This window comes from Scomber scombrus, chromosome 15, assembly GCF_963691925.1.
Source record: "Scomber scombrus chromosome 15, fScoSco1.1, whole genome shotgun sequence".
Lineage (NCBI taxonomy): Eukaryota > Metazoa > Chordata > Actinopteri > Scombriformes > Scombridae > Scomber > Scomber scombrus.
Window position 1 is genome coordinate 23157791 of NC_084984.1, and position 15654 is coordinate 23173444.

Here is a 15654-nt window from a genome sequence, read left to right on the forward strand (position 1 = left end):
TGTATTTATGTTACTGCTAATAACAAATCTAACGTTTACAGCCACTGCTGCTGCTTCACATTAAAAACATTCAGCTGGTGACACATGAGCTGGCTTTTGTTGTGAAGCAGCCACAGGAAATTTAATTAATTTTTTTAGCAGAGGTTAGCTCTGACAGCAAATGTGTCCACAAAACAAGTCATTTAATTATGTATTTCACAGTGGATCTGTTGAAAAGGCAACTTATTGACTGTCTTATTTATTTAAAATGAGTTTGTTTGGCTGTGCTGTAAACAAATACACAGGTGTCACTAAATCAGCCAGGACTGAAATCATTTGAGAGGTCATAGGTTCAAATCCTGGACGAGCCCCCATTTACTGACTCATAACATTTAAACATAGGATATTGTACTAAATCAGACCAAATTAACCCTTACATACTGTTCATAATCTGACTCATAGTTAAGTCTCTACACTAATTCACATTCACCAGTCATTAATAAATGTTTAATTAATCCTTAATGAAATGTATTCTATTTATTTAGCACTATTTTATGATCCAAGAGAACTTTTTTTTTATAATAGATTATGCATATTTGAATTTTAGGTCAAATTTGGGCATTTGAACAAGACAAAAATGTGTATCAGCTGTACAAACAACAAAAAAATGATGCATTTTATTTCCATTTTTGTATATTCAGGGTCACATTAGGAAGAGTCTGGCTAAAAGAAATGTGTATATGGTGTCTTTACAGCTCTCAAATGTGAAAAATGGGTCAAATACGACCCCTGAACAGTATGTAAGGGTTAAAAAGGGGGGAACGTCTGTAGCTGAATGGTTACAGTGTGTGCCATATACAACAACGCAACTTCCCTGGTTCGAGTCTGGCAAGGAACCTTTGTTGCATGTCATACTCAACTCTCTCTCCCTTTGTTTCCTGTCGGCCTTTATGCCACTAACTGTCTAATATTGAAGACAAAAAAACCCTCAAATTGAAGAACTAAAGGTGAAGAAAAGGGTGCCGATATCAGCGGTGTTCAGTGTGAGTATAAGACGTGTGTGGGTGTTGTAAGGTGCAAAACAAAGGCATCAGAATAACTTAAAACAACACATACTAAATCAAGCAAACAGGTGCGTGAAGGGGAAAGGGAGAGAGAGAGAGAAAGGGAGAGAGAGAGAGAGAGAGAGAAATATGCACTGCAGCAAGGCTTAAACAAGCAGGGAACACACATGGTGTTCCAGGTTACCTCTAATGATCCACCTGCAGACAGACAGGTGAACCACACAGCAAGAAGTACAAGATGACTCAGGGGTCATCGCGAAGGTTTCTCACTTTAAATAATGGACTTTAATAGAAAATGAATATTATCAAAGCCTCAGAGGAAGCCACTGCACCAGAATCTGACTTTGTCCACATGCTTTTTTTTTCTTTCTTCCTCTGCACAGTATGTGATGTCCTCTTTATTAGCTTCAACTCAGGCAGAAAATGTGAGCAAATGCAAATCAGTAATAAAAAGAAATGAGTGTGTTCAAGCTTGCACACATTTTCTTTATAGTGTTTTTTTTATATAGTATATAAAAGTTTACAGTTGTTTTCTCTCTAGTTTTCTTTACATGTTGTAGTGACGTTTGTTTTGGTCTTTTGACTTTGTCCTAGATAAGTACACCACTCGGTCGAAGTACTTCATCAACCTGGTGCCGAGACATTATAGAGTCACACACTCCGAGCATTGTCCCCAGGAGAGATTAGTGTCCTGATGGCCGGCGTCCAAGAGTAAACTTCATTATATCTGATCAACATGTTCCTGAAAAATGGCAAACAAAGAAACCCTTCTTCTTCTTCTCCTTCATTCTTTCTTGCTTCCTTTCCTGTAATATTAGTTCTCTCTGTCCCTTTCTCTTTGTTGTCTCTCTCCAACTCCCTTTAGCCCTGCGCTGTATTCTTTCACCTTTCGATTATCCCTGACACAGGCCACATAAATCAAGTGCACTCTCCACCTCTCCTTCTCTCTTGTCCCCATAATCTCTTTCTCTGCTCCTCTTTTCTTTGTCCACACCCCTCCGCACCAGATTGATTTCATTTCGCCCCATTTTGTTCTTATCCTCTGACATTCCCTCTTTGTTATCCTCCAGCTCACGATCACTACACGTTATGAGATATCAGCCAACCTTTTATCTTTTTCATCATCTATCTTTTTTTTCTTTTTTCCCCCCACTGCTTCCAACACTGTTACATTAAAGTCCACAGAATGAGAACAAATATTGATTATGCAGATGATGTGATGTGGACACGAATTATGAAAGATTGCTGTAGATGGATCCTGCAAGATTTGAGTAAAAGAAAGATAAAAAATTAACAACATAGATGACAGCTTGCCTGCTACACTGCTGTGTATCATTGCATTTTACTGAAATAGAGTTAAATACATAAAGAGCATTGTTGGGGAGTAACAAGTTACATGTAATGGCATTATGTAATTTAATTACAAAATAAATGTAACTGTAATCTATTACAGTTACTGATGAAAATTATGATAACAAAGGAGGTTACATCTGAAGTCAGACCTTTAAGATTTTGCTCAGGAGGGTTTTTTCCTCATTTTTTAATAATGAACATGTTACTGAATACATATATTGCTGTTTTTAGTTCTTTGAAATCAATATTCTTTTATATTTAGTAAATAAATCATGACGTGGGTTTATTTGGAGCACACATGGGCTTAAATTATGTCACAGTACCAATTAAACCCACTTTATTCATCAAATATCTTTATTTTATATTCCAAAATCTACATGAACTAATGAATATTGAACATTGAATGAACATTTTCAAATGAGAGATAAATGTTGCTTTATAAGAAATGATCTCCCTTATAAATCATGTCAGTATCCATGATAAACAGCTGGACTTAGATTTTGGTGCTTAATGAGAATATTTACCCTAACAGCTGAAAACATTGGTTAGAACATTAGAAATGTAATTAAATGTAATAAGTTACATTACTTTGATAAAGTCATTGAAACAGTTACATTACTTACGTTACATTTTAAATATAGAGTCACTAGTAATCTGTAACCTATTACATTTCCAAAGTAACCTTCCCGACCATGATAAAGCACAAAAAGACAGCCTCTCATAGTTGCCTTTTAGTACATCCCAGAAATCCCTCCCGGAGAAAATCCCCAGAACAGAGACAGAAGTTGTAACAGCTGAGACAATTAGTCGATTCATCAGCGAGTCAATCAACAGAAAATCAATCAGCCACTATTCTGCTGCTCAATCAATCGTTCCGAGTCCTTCCTCAGGCTAAAAAAAACCCCTAATATTAACCGGTTCCAGCTCCTGCAGTCAAAGGATGAGTCACTATTTGCTGTCCTACATGATTATGAACTGAATGTGTTCTAACTGCAGGTTAAAGACGTCACACTGAGCTCCAGCTAACTGCAATAAGCCACCTCCCATTGTGAAGCTTAAATCCAGCTGAAATGTACATAAACATCTCATTATTACAACAAAACATCTAATAATAACTAGGTTCGGATCATGTAATTACAAGAATACTATCTTGTACTATGAGGCGTGATGTTGCTTCCTGATTTCATTCACTTTTATTTCCTCCTTGGTTTGAGACAGTGGTAGATATTAATGTCCCTGAATGGTGTGGATGAAATTATTATTGTGTCAACATTGCACACGAGTCTAAAATCCTCAGGATTTTTCAGATGGAAAGTCCTGACCTGCCTTTTTTTCTTCTTCAGCTGCAGCTAAAACAGTTCAGTTTAGCCGCATGTAGTCACAATTATGAGATAAGGTCTCCAATTTTTTTGTGTTTTCTTTTTCTTTGGTGAATGCAATGTGCTTCTGTGATGCTTCTGTGGGTTTATACATTGTTAAAGGTTGCCATTTAGAAAAAACATATATTGGCTTAGGAGATTTCAAACACAGTACAACTCAGCGCTGTGCTATCAGTGATGTAAAATCATTAAGTTTCTTTACTTTGCAGTGAAATAAAACAGATTTTGTGGAATGCTAAATATTGCAATTAATGGACACAGCTTTAGAAAAATCCTGTGTATGTAAATCAAACTTGTGGGTGAGATAAAAGCAAATAACTGAGGCAGAACAGGTTGTGGCATTTACAACATTTGTCATCAGTATGTGAGAACAGAGATGTGCTCTATGTGTATAATCTTGAACTGAAAAAAATAAAGCTTAAATGAGCACAGGAAGTTGTAGAGCCAAGTATTTACACCAGAATTCAAATGACTCTGAAATAGTTCAGGAACCTTGAGGTGGAGATTCAACAGGGAAATTAGGAAATAAAGCAGAATGTCATTTGAAGATATGAAATGAAATGAACTAGTATCACATCTGGTCAAAAAGGTAAACAAAAAAATAGTAAGATGAATAAAGACGTGCTTATGCTCGTATGTACTCATATGCACTGTGTAGGCTGGCACATATGCTGCGTTGCTTTTTCTGCTGCTGTTGCTACTGTTGTCGGAGCCTCCACCTACACTGCCACCTGCTCTGTGTTGTGTGCACACCAGAGGGTCTTGATTTCTAAATTAAGCCCCATGAGTGGTGGTGGTGGTGGTGGTGGTGGTGGGGGGGTTATTTGCAATTCCTTTCTGCACGTTATCTATCATGTTACTTTGTATTTGCACCACTACAGCAGGCAGCACCATCAAGAGCAGAGCTGTACTGAGAAGTCAGACTTTATAGCCATTTCTATTTGCAGTGATGGTGATGTGAGTGACTCTGGATAGAATTTCAGTCACTAAGGGAAACTTATAGAGTGTGGGATTGAAACTTTTCCCTTAATTTCCACTGTGCAGTTTAAGCTTCTGTATAGTGTCTAAAAGTTCTGCATATGTCTTGCATACTTTTTCTTGTGTGTCGATCATTTTTATGTATATTGGTGATTAACCTTTACATACTGTTTATATGCTGACTCATTCATTCCCCATCAGTCTTTAATAAATGTTTGATTCATTGAAGCTGTCACAGAGTGAACAAAGTGTATTCTAGTTATTTATGGGGGAAAAAAGACATTTACAATCACTATATTATGGTCCAGGAGAACATTTTTATAGAATATGAGAAATATAACATCATGTTTTAATGGTGTTTTTTTGGAATTTTGTACATTTGCGTATACAAAAATGTGTATCAACAACATTTTTAAAAAAAACAACATTTTATTTCCATTATTAGGAAAAAGTCCTGATACAAATGTGTATATGGTGTTTTTACAACTATCAAATGTTTAAAAAAAATGGGTCAAATTTCTCTTACTACTAACTTGTCTTCCATTATCTCTTGCCTTGCTTTTATCCACCAAGTTGCTGAATGCCCAACTTGCCAAAATCAGTAACCCTCATAAGAAGCAGATAACTATAATGCTGTCACAAATGACTGAAAAGTGCTGTGCGGCACTAACATCAGCGTGGCATTGTTTTGACTCGTTCATCAGGTCAGAAGCGTCACTCACCGTAATGTGGGATGATGGCCCACGCCATGGCTGAGGCGTAAATTCCTCCGATCATCCAGAACATGCAGAGCCAGCTCAGATGCTCTCCTCTCTTCTCCCGAGCCAACACCTCCGCAAACCACGAGAATACTATTGGTACCGCTCCACCGATCCTGCAAATACAGTTTGCTGTAATTAGCTATGTATGCTTCAGAAGCCAACCTTCATTTGTCTTACATTAATGTGTGCAATGACAAATGTTTATGTTCGTGCAAAGCAAATTTATGCAGAAAATCATTTGGGGGGAAAAAGCAAAGGAGTTTGTAGTTGCATTTCCCCATTTGTCACTGTTTAAGAGGACATATGCACATTTCCAGGTTTTTATTTGGGGGCTCTACTAGAAAATCTCTGCATGATTTGCAGTTCAAAATCTAATTATTTATCTTATACTGGTTCTTTATGCAGCCCCTCAGTTCAGCCTCTTTCTGAAATAGAACATTTCAGCTCCTGCCTCTTTAATGTGTCCCCTATAAATTAAATTAAATAAGCATTTGAGGCTCATCTGCGCATAAGAAAGAGAGTCATCCTCAGGGAAAGCCTCAAGATGGCTGTGGATCAAAAGAGATGAGAGCCATGGAGTCATGGTAGCTTGCCATTTGGACACAAACTGGGGTCTGATCAGCCCCAGATGGGTCACCTGGAGGAGGGTGTATGTCACCTGGAGGAGGATGTATGTCACCTGGAGCAGGATGTATGTCACCTGGAGGAGGATGTTTGACTCGAAACACCTGATGATTCCAGGAACATCACTGAAGATGTGTCCAGCAGATTCTTTAAATGTATGCTCACAATCATCTTCCCATAAAAAACCCTCTACATGCATCAGACAGACGGCTCATAATTATGCAATCAGCCACTGGAGTTGTTAGATTTAAGTTCATTTTGACTTTTCCGAGAAGGACAAACATGATGTGTCCAGTGTGTCCTGTTCTCTGATGCCTGGAACTGAATTTAACATCTTCTTTTCTGAATGTTTTGTCTTATTCATACTATAAAAAACAGTGTTCGTCCTATTTTTAAACTGATATGTTCAGGGAGCAGCAACACTGTCAACCATGACTTAAAATGTGTTTGAAGTAAACATGCTGCTGTCTACTGACCGCACAAAATGAAAAGCCACCATACTGCAGCAAACAGGATATTGCAAGTGTGTAATTTAATCTTTGATGTATCTTCACTGCTCTCTTCTCTCAAAGGTCCTTGTTACATTATTGCACAGAATCAAAGGCATCCTTTAGGCTTTTGAATAAATGTTTTCATTATAGCAACAATGTCTACAATTGACCCACTCTAATACAATCACATAACGTCATGTCATTGTGTTTGTCTGATGTGTGGCTGCACTGAACTGGACCACGAGCATTGTTGGGAAGTAAAGTTATATCTAATGGAGTTACATAGTTACTGAACACACATATTGCTGCTTTTAATTCTTTATATTCCTTAATAAATTTGTAATAAATAATGACACAGGCTTATTTGGAGCACACATTAATAGGTGTCCAATCCAATCCAATCTTTTCAATTTTTTAATTTTTAATTTGATAGTGCTTCTATTGTGTTATCTGTTTATTGTGTTTTATATTGTTGTGCAGCACTTTGGAAACATTGTGTTTGTTAAAATCGTGCTATATAAATAAAGTGGATTGGATTCGATAATTGGTGTCACAGTACCAATTAATCCCATGCCATACTTTTTACTTTTTTCATAAAACATCCTTATTTTATATTACAAAATCTACTTGAACTAATGAATACAGAGATAAATGTTGCTTTATAAGAAATGATCTCCCTTATAAATCATGTCAGTATCCATGAAAAACAGCTGAACTTAGATTTTGGTGCTTTATGGGAACACTTACCCTAACAGCTGAAAACATTGGTTAGAAAATTAGAAAAGTAATCAAAACTTTACATTACTTTGATTTAGTAATTGAAATAGTTACATCACTAATTACATTTTAAATAGGATAACTAGTCATCTGTAACCTATTACATTTCCAAAGTAACCTTCCCAAACCTGACCATGAGTGAGGTGTCGAGCAGGAGCCCATCTGTGTCTGCAGTGACTTTCTCGCTGGTTTGTTTCACAACTCCAAATAAATTACTTGAGAAAACTCCAAATGGCAAACTGTTAGTGAAGTGAAACACAGCACAGACTGTCATAAAGTGCTGATGTTATTGAATTCACTTTGGAAATATGGAATGAGTCCACATAGTTTGTGTTCAGTCATAATGACCGTTCCTCGCATATCAGCACAAAAAAACAAAACATCAGCATTGTGTTGGACGATGGAGGAATGGCTAATAAAAGAAGTGTGAGCAGACTAAGAATATCAACTTACATCTGCTCTGTTATAAAGGATATTTATGTTCTTATGTCATTTTACTTTTATTTCTATTTAGCTAATGTGGCTCTGGAGCCCATTTCAGCATGCATTACAATACAAAACAATATATCACAATGCAATGCAATGTTGAGTAGAGTTTTTTTTTTGGTATTTTGGCAAAACACAGCTTCTTTGTTCCTTAAGTCAACATTATTTCCATGACGAATTGCCTCTGGGTGTATTTTTCTGCCTGGAAAGCAAAGTGTTTAACATAAAATAAGATTAGTTTTGTCCTTGGTGTCTTGTTTCAAATGCTTTTTTTTCTCCTTGTATCACAGTGTATCATGATTTATAATTAGGGACCGAGCCGAAAGGCAAGAGGGCGAGGACTCCAGAAGGGAGTCCTGCCCTTGCCTGGAGGCAAGGACCCTATTGTATTTGTATTGTTTATTATTATTCTACCGCCTCTTTGAGCCTTAATTTGACCCCCTAAACCTGCTCCAAAACTCACCAAATTTGGACGCACATCAGGTCTGGCGAAAAATTTGATAAAATTGAAAAAAAAAAACAACGTCGAACTCTCTAGCGCCACCTAGAAACACTAAAACGGCCACTATGCCTGATAGGAATGTCGTAGAAAGATCAAACCAAAACTCAATTTTTTGTCTTATCAAGACCTACAAATCACGCGCCGACACCCCTGACCTAAATCCAACAGGAAGTGCACAATTTGCTGTTACATGTGGGATCTGGCTATGTTTTATACTTTTTGATCTGCGGACACACATGTGCACCCTGTTCCTCTCCCATTCAATCCCGAATCTCCATTCTGTCTGTGCATGCTCTGTTGTCATGTTCTGCAGTCGTTAACTACCATGGCAACGACTGTGTGTGTGTGTGTGTGTGTGCAGCTGGCTCAGCCAGGTTCATTTGTGGTCTTAGTGTGCCACCCAGTGGAGAAAACTTGTCATGATACCTGATAAGGAAAAGGTGCCTCAGTTTTCTGTTTCTAGTTCAAGTTTATTGACTGTATTATTATGATTTTAGATATCTGTGCAGACTGTCAACTATTTCACCAACATTGTTGTCAAAGTCTAGATCAAACACGAATAACATGAGCATGAACAACAAACATATCTACAGGTTTCACTGGAAATATGTTCCTCTCCTGTTTGACTCATCAAAGTGTTGGAGGCAGAGGCAGAGAAAGAGAGTGTGTGTGTGTGTGTGTGTGTGAGTGTGTGTGTATATGTGTGAGTGTGTGTGTTTGTGTGTGTGTGAGTGTGTGTGTGTATATGTGTGTGTGTGTGTGTGTGTGTGTGTGTGTGTGTGTGTGTGTGTGTGTGTGTGTGTGTGTGTGTGTGTGTGTGTGTGTAACGTATATCTGCCCGGGTCTGAATGCGTCTAAATGCACGCCGCGGCCCGCAGGTGCAGGGGTGCGATGTCCCGCCCAACACTGCTTGCAGCTTTAATGTGATATTGTATTTGAATAATTTGACAGTTTTTGAACGTGTTAATTTCATAAATAGGAATTTTCTCCTACTGTGAATCAATGGCATGGAGAGATATGCAAAGTTATGCCGATGGAGGGACTGAGCACAATATTTAGGGACAATGAATGCTCCTCTGATAGACTGTGGCAACCCTTCCTTGACTATATCCCCCTCAGTATCTCAGATATCATATAAAAGAAGGCGTCACATCAGTATGGGGGCCCCCCATGTAACACTCAGGCTGGCCAAGACTGCTGACGTGTGTTTTCTTTTGTCTTTATTTTGCTCTTTTTTTCCTGTCTGCATGTGCTGACCTATGATGTGATATGTTAATATGGTGCTGTCTGTTGTTATTGATTGTTATTGTTTGATTAAGTCTGTGTAAATCTATTTTTTTTTCCTTAAACAAATAATGCAGGATTTGGGGATATTCTATTTATTTGCTTTCTTGTAGAGAGTTAGATAGACAGTCATGTGTGTCATATATGTCCATTATGAGGCAAAAGGAAAGACAATGATCAAACACATTTCTTAACAAAAACATCAATATTCATTCATATATTTGAACTTAATAGGTTTAAACAAATCAATGCTTAACCGTGGATTTGAATATGGGACTTTCCGTTTTAGAATAACTTTCTTGCACTTCATTTCAGAATGATTTTACTTTAGGAAAGAAAAATAGTTCCGATGAAATAAGTAAATATATGCTCAGAATGAGTATTTTACCATATATTTACAATGAGTTGTCCTTAATTCCAGTTTTTTAAATGAACATCCTTTTAACGCACACCTACATAAAAAAAGAAAATTAAAGTATAACATACTTTTTCATTTAGACGTCTAATCTGTATGATTTGACAAACTAGCACTTGTCCTTTTTCTATTTGTAGAGACAGCTCATGGTGGCAAAGTTAATGAGGTAAAGAAATCTTAATGAGACAGGCAGAATCTAGTTAAAGCAGCAGGAACATATTTCTCCCACTCTACACTAGACACTCCCCTTAGATATCTGTTAAAGTGTTACAAATACAACCACAGCTCCAGACTTTATTGATCAGTTGGTGCAGGATGTTTTCCACAATGCTACATTTTCCCAAAAGGGTAAGTGCAATCATACATCTCTTTTACCTCTTAACATAAATCTGCATCTACATACAGATGGATAATTAAGTGATGAAAATAAAAGCTAAACCTGCTAATTAAAAATTTAAAGCAAATCAATAAAAGTAGGTTGTTTTAAAAAAAAAACTAAGATACAATGGCTCACTGGTTGCTTACACAAGTGAGCTAAGTGCAAATGAGGCAATCGTATAGCCAGAACAGGTTGATTAAATTGAGTTTAATAGCCAGACCTGAGCTATAATGGTTGTCCACAAACACACACACACACACACACACACACACACACACACACACACACACACACACACACACACACACACACACACACACACACACACACACTTAATAACATTTTCTTGCTTTTCCTCTTTCGACCAATCACTTAAATGACCCAATCTGTCTTTAATTCACATTTTGGTCTCATTACTGTAATCTGAGGCTCATCATAGACTTACATCATCTTCAATCATCACCACTGGTCCCATTAAAAAATGACTGCTAAAAAACTGTGTCCCACAATTAATTAATCATGGTGATAAACTTTATATATAGAGCTAACCTAAATTCTTGTCAGATAAAGAAAAACAAGTAAAAGTATAAGAGAATAAAGACAAAACACATCTTCAGAAAAGTAAAGAAACTGTAAAAAATTACAGTAGATAAAAAATAAAAGTTTAGCAGGATGTGGTAAAAGAAAACAGAAAGGCCAATATGTAAAAATGTGCTTTAAGAGGTGATTTAAAAGGCTCTGTCTCCTTTGTTTTTCAGCGTGGATCAGCCAGAAGAGCTGCATTTGGGGAACGAGCCAGGCATGTATAATAAAAGTTAAAAGGTTTGAGATATAGCTTGTGTCCAGCCCCACCTGAGCTTTAAAAGTACTAAGTCTTAAAACTAACTGGCAACCCCTGCAAAGATGCTAAAATGTGCTTTTTTGACACCTGTTAATAATACCAGCAGATGCATTTAGTATGAATTGTAGTATAAAAAGTGTAGTTTTCCTACAGAAAGAGAAAAGTGAGCTCACAGCATACTGAGATGAACGTATGAATATCAGTTTCCAGATAGTTTCTGTATAGTTAAGCTGGTAGAAACAGGGATGTAAATTTGAATTGATATGAAGTTACAAGACAGAGATTTCAACGCTGCTTAGTGATGATGACGATGATGACGATGATGATGATGATGATGATGATGATGATGATGATGATGATGATGATGATGGGAGTAAGAAGTAAGTTTATCAGCACTCATTAAAAGGATCTCAGTTTTTTTTAGGATTTAATTGTAAAACATTACCAGCTATACATTTTTGGACATCCTCAAGGCAGTTTAAATGGGAACGATAAAAATTGTTGCGGTCGCAGGTAAAATCAATTTGGGTATCATCAGCATAAAGGGGGATGTTGTTCTAGATGCTGCATGTAGCCTGAGGAACCCAACAATGCAGCTTTGAATTAGAGGACCAGTACTCACCACAAACAACATGTAATACTACTTCTACTAATAATAATAATATTAATAATAAAATGTATTTATCAAAAACAGAAGTGTTATTTAAGGACAAAATAAAAAATAAACAACATAAAGTCATATAATCAGGGTTGTGAAGGTTACTTTGGAAATATAATAGGTTACAGATTACTAGTTACTCTATTTAAAATATTAAATTAATTATTAAAAGTAATGTAACTATTTCAATAACTTAATCAAAAGTAATGTAACTTATTACATTTGATGACTTTTCTAATTTTCTAATGTTTTCAGCTGTCCCATTAAGCACCAGAATCTAAGTCCAGCTGTTTTTCATGGATACTGACATTATTTATAAGGGAGATCTTTTCTTATAAAGCAACATTTATCTCTCATTTGAAAATGTATTCATTAGTTCATGTAGATTTTGGAATATAAAATAAAGATATTTGATGAAAAGAGTCAAAAGTCTGGCATGAGCTTAAATGGTATTGTGACACCATTTAAGCCCATGTGTGCTCCAAATAAGCCCAGGTCATGATTTATTTAGTAAATATTTAAAAAAAAAAAAAGATTTCAAAGAATTTAAAACAGCAATATATGTATTCGGTAACATGTAAAATATTTTAAAATGAGGAAAAAACCCTCCTGAGCAAAATCTCAAAGGTCTGACTTCAGATGTAACCTCCTTTTTGTCATCATCAACATTTTCATAAGTAACTAACAGATTACAGTTACATTTATTTTCTTATAAAACTAAATGTAACCAGTTACTCCCCAACACTGCGTATGATTTACAATATATTTGCCTCAGAAGCTTGACATTTGCACTCAGTGTGACCTTTGTATGAGAAGGGATGTCAGACCACTGAGATGGGAGAGCGTGTCATTTCCCAAGGATGTGGGCAGCCAAGCAGACCACAGCAGCACTAAAATGCACAGATGTTCATTTACTGGGGCTCGGCTCATTTCTGCAAACGTTTCTGTTTTGCTTTGTTCAACACCGCCACCCTTCCCCAACATCCACCCCCAACTCAGGGGATGAGGATGGAGCGAGAGCTAGGCAGTTAGAATAACCTCTTGTCATGTGCTTTGACTTTAGAGGAGGGGAGATGGCAGAGGAACCGGCGGGAGGACAGATCAGACCAGAGAAGGGGGGAAAGTCCTCTGAGGGGCTTCAGTCTCTCAACCACACGGAGAAGGAAGGGATATTAAATAGGAGAATATTCAACAGAAGAGGAGAGTAAACTCACCCGAAGCCAGACACCATGCGGCAGAGGAGGAACATGCTGTATCCTTGGACGAATGAGGAGAGGAAGGCGAAGAAGCCATTGACAGACATGGCTATCAGCAGGCACTGTTTACGGCCCACCTTGTCTGACAGGCCGCCCCAAAAAAACGCTCCGAACATCATCCCCAGATACACGATGCTACCTGGAGAAAGAGAGAGGGGAGGGAGGAGAGGAGAGAGAGAGAGGGATGGAGGCAGTAAAAGTTGTAAATAATCACAACCATCTGGACTCAAATGTTTGTTGAGAGAGAAACTGCTGAGTAAATAAAAAACACATTACTCAGTTTCAGTTGTATACTCCCATAAACACAGCATTCAAATTACAAAGAACGTTTATTTATTTGATCAGGACAGAGCACGTTAATAAAAAGAAGAATAAAATAGTAGATTTAAAGATGTATTACATCTGTAGTCCCTCTGGCAGGTAAAGTCAGAGAACCAGACAGCTGGACTCGCTGCACCAAACTGACTTACTATTTGTTCAGAGTTTGATCAAAACTGGATTTTTAAGCAAATATTGGTACCAACTTTTGAGTTTTAAACCGTCAGACACTAACATATTGGCTGAAAATGATTTTGTAACCATTTTTGACAAATATTCTTTAGATTTGGTTGTTAATGTGATATTAAAGTTGAAAAATGAAAAAGCTCTTTTATGGACAAAGTATGTAAAGAGGGCTGTTTTGAAATAACCTAAAAAATCTTTGTTTTTTCTGTACTGCAATGTATTATCTATTAGATGACATATAATATACTGATACAGATGTGCTGTATCTGAGATAAACTAATATTAAAACTCTATTTAAATTCAAGAGTTCATGTGTTGAAGTCTTTTCCCATTTTGTCGAGGATGAACTGCTGAAACATGTCTGCAGTGGTGCCCGTTTAACCCTTTCAAGCTCTTCAAAAGCTGTCATATAGGCATTATGATGGATTTTGATGATGCAGTTGCACTTCAGCCACCACAGTGGACACTAGTGCATCATCCCATACACTACCACTTTATCTGCAGTAACTTTTATTGGTTGTAAATCAGTTGATTTATGTTATCGTAATGTAATTTAATGGGGAAAAATGAAGTTCAAATATTGTGTCATGCCTAAAGAGAAATAAAAACACTTAGGAAAAAAATCCTGACGGAGGTTATCATAATTCATGCATGAAAGGGTTAAAACAACCCCTTGTTCAAAATATAGATATCGGTAGACAGATTTATTTAGATCCATATGGAGCATTTTTTTGGTTTTCTACATTCTTTAAATTTGTAATTAAGCTCTCAAATGAAGTAAAAGCATTTCCATGTAGACGTAAGTATAAGTCTGTTGAACCTTTGACCTCAAACATGATCACAGCTAAATGAGGTCAAGTGGTCTTTTGTACTTGAGTCGACACCCACTGCTGCAAAGTGTCACCAACTATTTTCTCATGGAAAGTAGCTCAAACTTGCTGGAAAAGTTATTAGATGTTGGTAGATGATGTTAGAAGCCAACTGCATCTGTGTGATGATAGTGTTGGATGTACAAAAGTAAAGTCAAACTAAACTTGATTGACTTTAATTAGCTTCATCATTAGCTATTATTATTATAGTTGCTATCATCTCATCAATATGTAGCTATCTAGTGTAACGCTTCATAATTTCACTGCAATAAACTCTAGTAAGTAATCCTGTATTGTGTGAAAAATTGTCTGTTGTCAATTAAATCATTGTTTGGAGATTATAAACTGGTCGTTAGTGCTGGTGAACACATTCACAGCTCATTCTCGTTATTGTCTGGCTGATGATTGGTCGGCTGAATTTGCTGCTGCTCTCATCCACATACTGAACATAATCAATTCAGGTAATGAGCGAGGATGAGAGCAAATTCACCGAGGAATATTATCAACTCTCTACAAGGAAGATGAGCTAAAGTCAGCAGAGAAAGTTACTAGATTTGTTGCTATAGTCGCTGAAAATAAATCAGTACTATTAACCCTTACATACTGTTCATATTCTGACTCATAATTAATGTCTACATGAAGTTACATTCATAAATTCCCTGTCAGTCATTAATAAATGTTTGATTCCTTCTGTTTAAAAAAAAGACATTTACCATCACTAGTTTATGGTCCAAGAGAACATTTTATAGAATATGAAGAATACAGCAGCATGTTTGAATGCTGATTCTTGATTTTTTTTTAAATAAACACAGGTCAAAGTTGCGCATTTGCATATATAAAAAATGTGTATCAGCTGCACAAAAATGAAAATATTGTGGGTAACATTAGGAGAAGACTTGCAAAAAGAAATGTGTATATGGTGTTTTTACAGCTGTCAAATGTAAAAATGGGTCAAATTTGATCCTGAACAGTATGTCAGGGTTAAATGTTGCTAAATTGGCAACGCTGTAGTTCACCATTAGTTGGTAGCACATGCATGATAATTTGCTTGGGT

The 15654-nt window shown here is 36.7% G+C and overlaps 1 protein-coding gene across 1 annotated transcript in view; it reads right to left on the reverse strand.

Moving 5' to 3' along the window:
- LOC133995307 (synaptic vesicle glycoprotein 2C-like) overlaps positions 1-15654 on the reverse strand; it is a 38240-nt gene that overhangs the window by 12018 nt on the left and 10568 nt on the right. Inside the window, 2 exon segments of the mRNA XM_062434648.1 lie at positions 5476-5627; positions 13186-13366. Of these exon segments, the coding sequence (XP_062290632.1) occupies positions 5476-5627; positions 13186-13366 (333 nt within the window).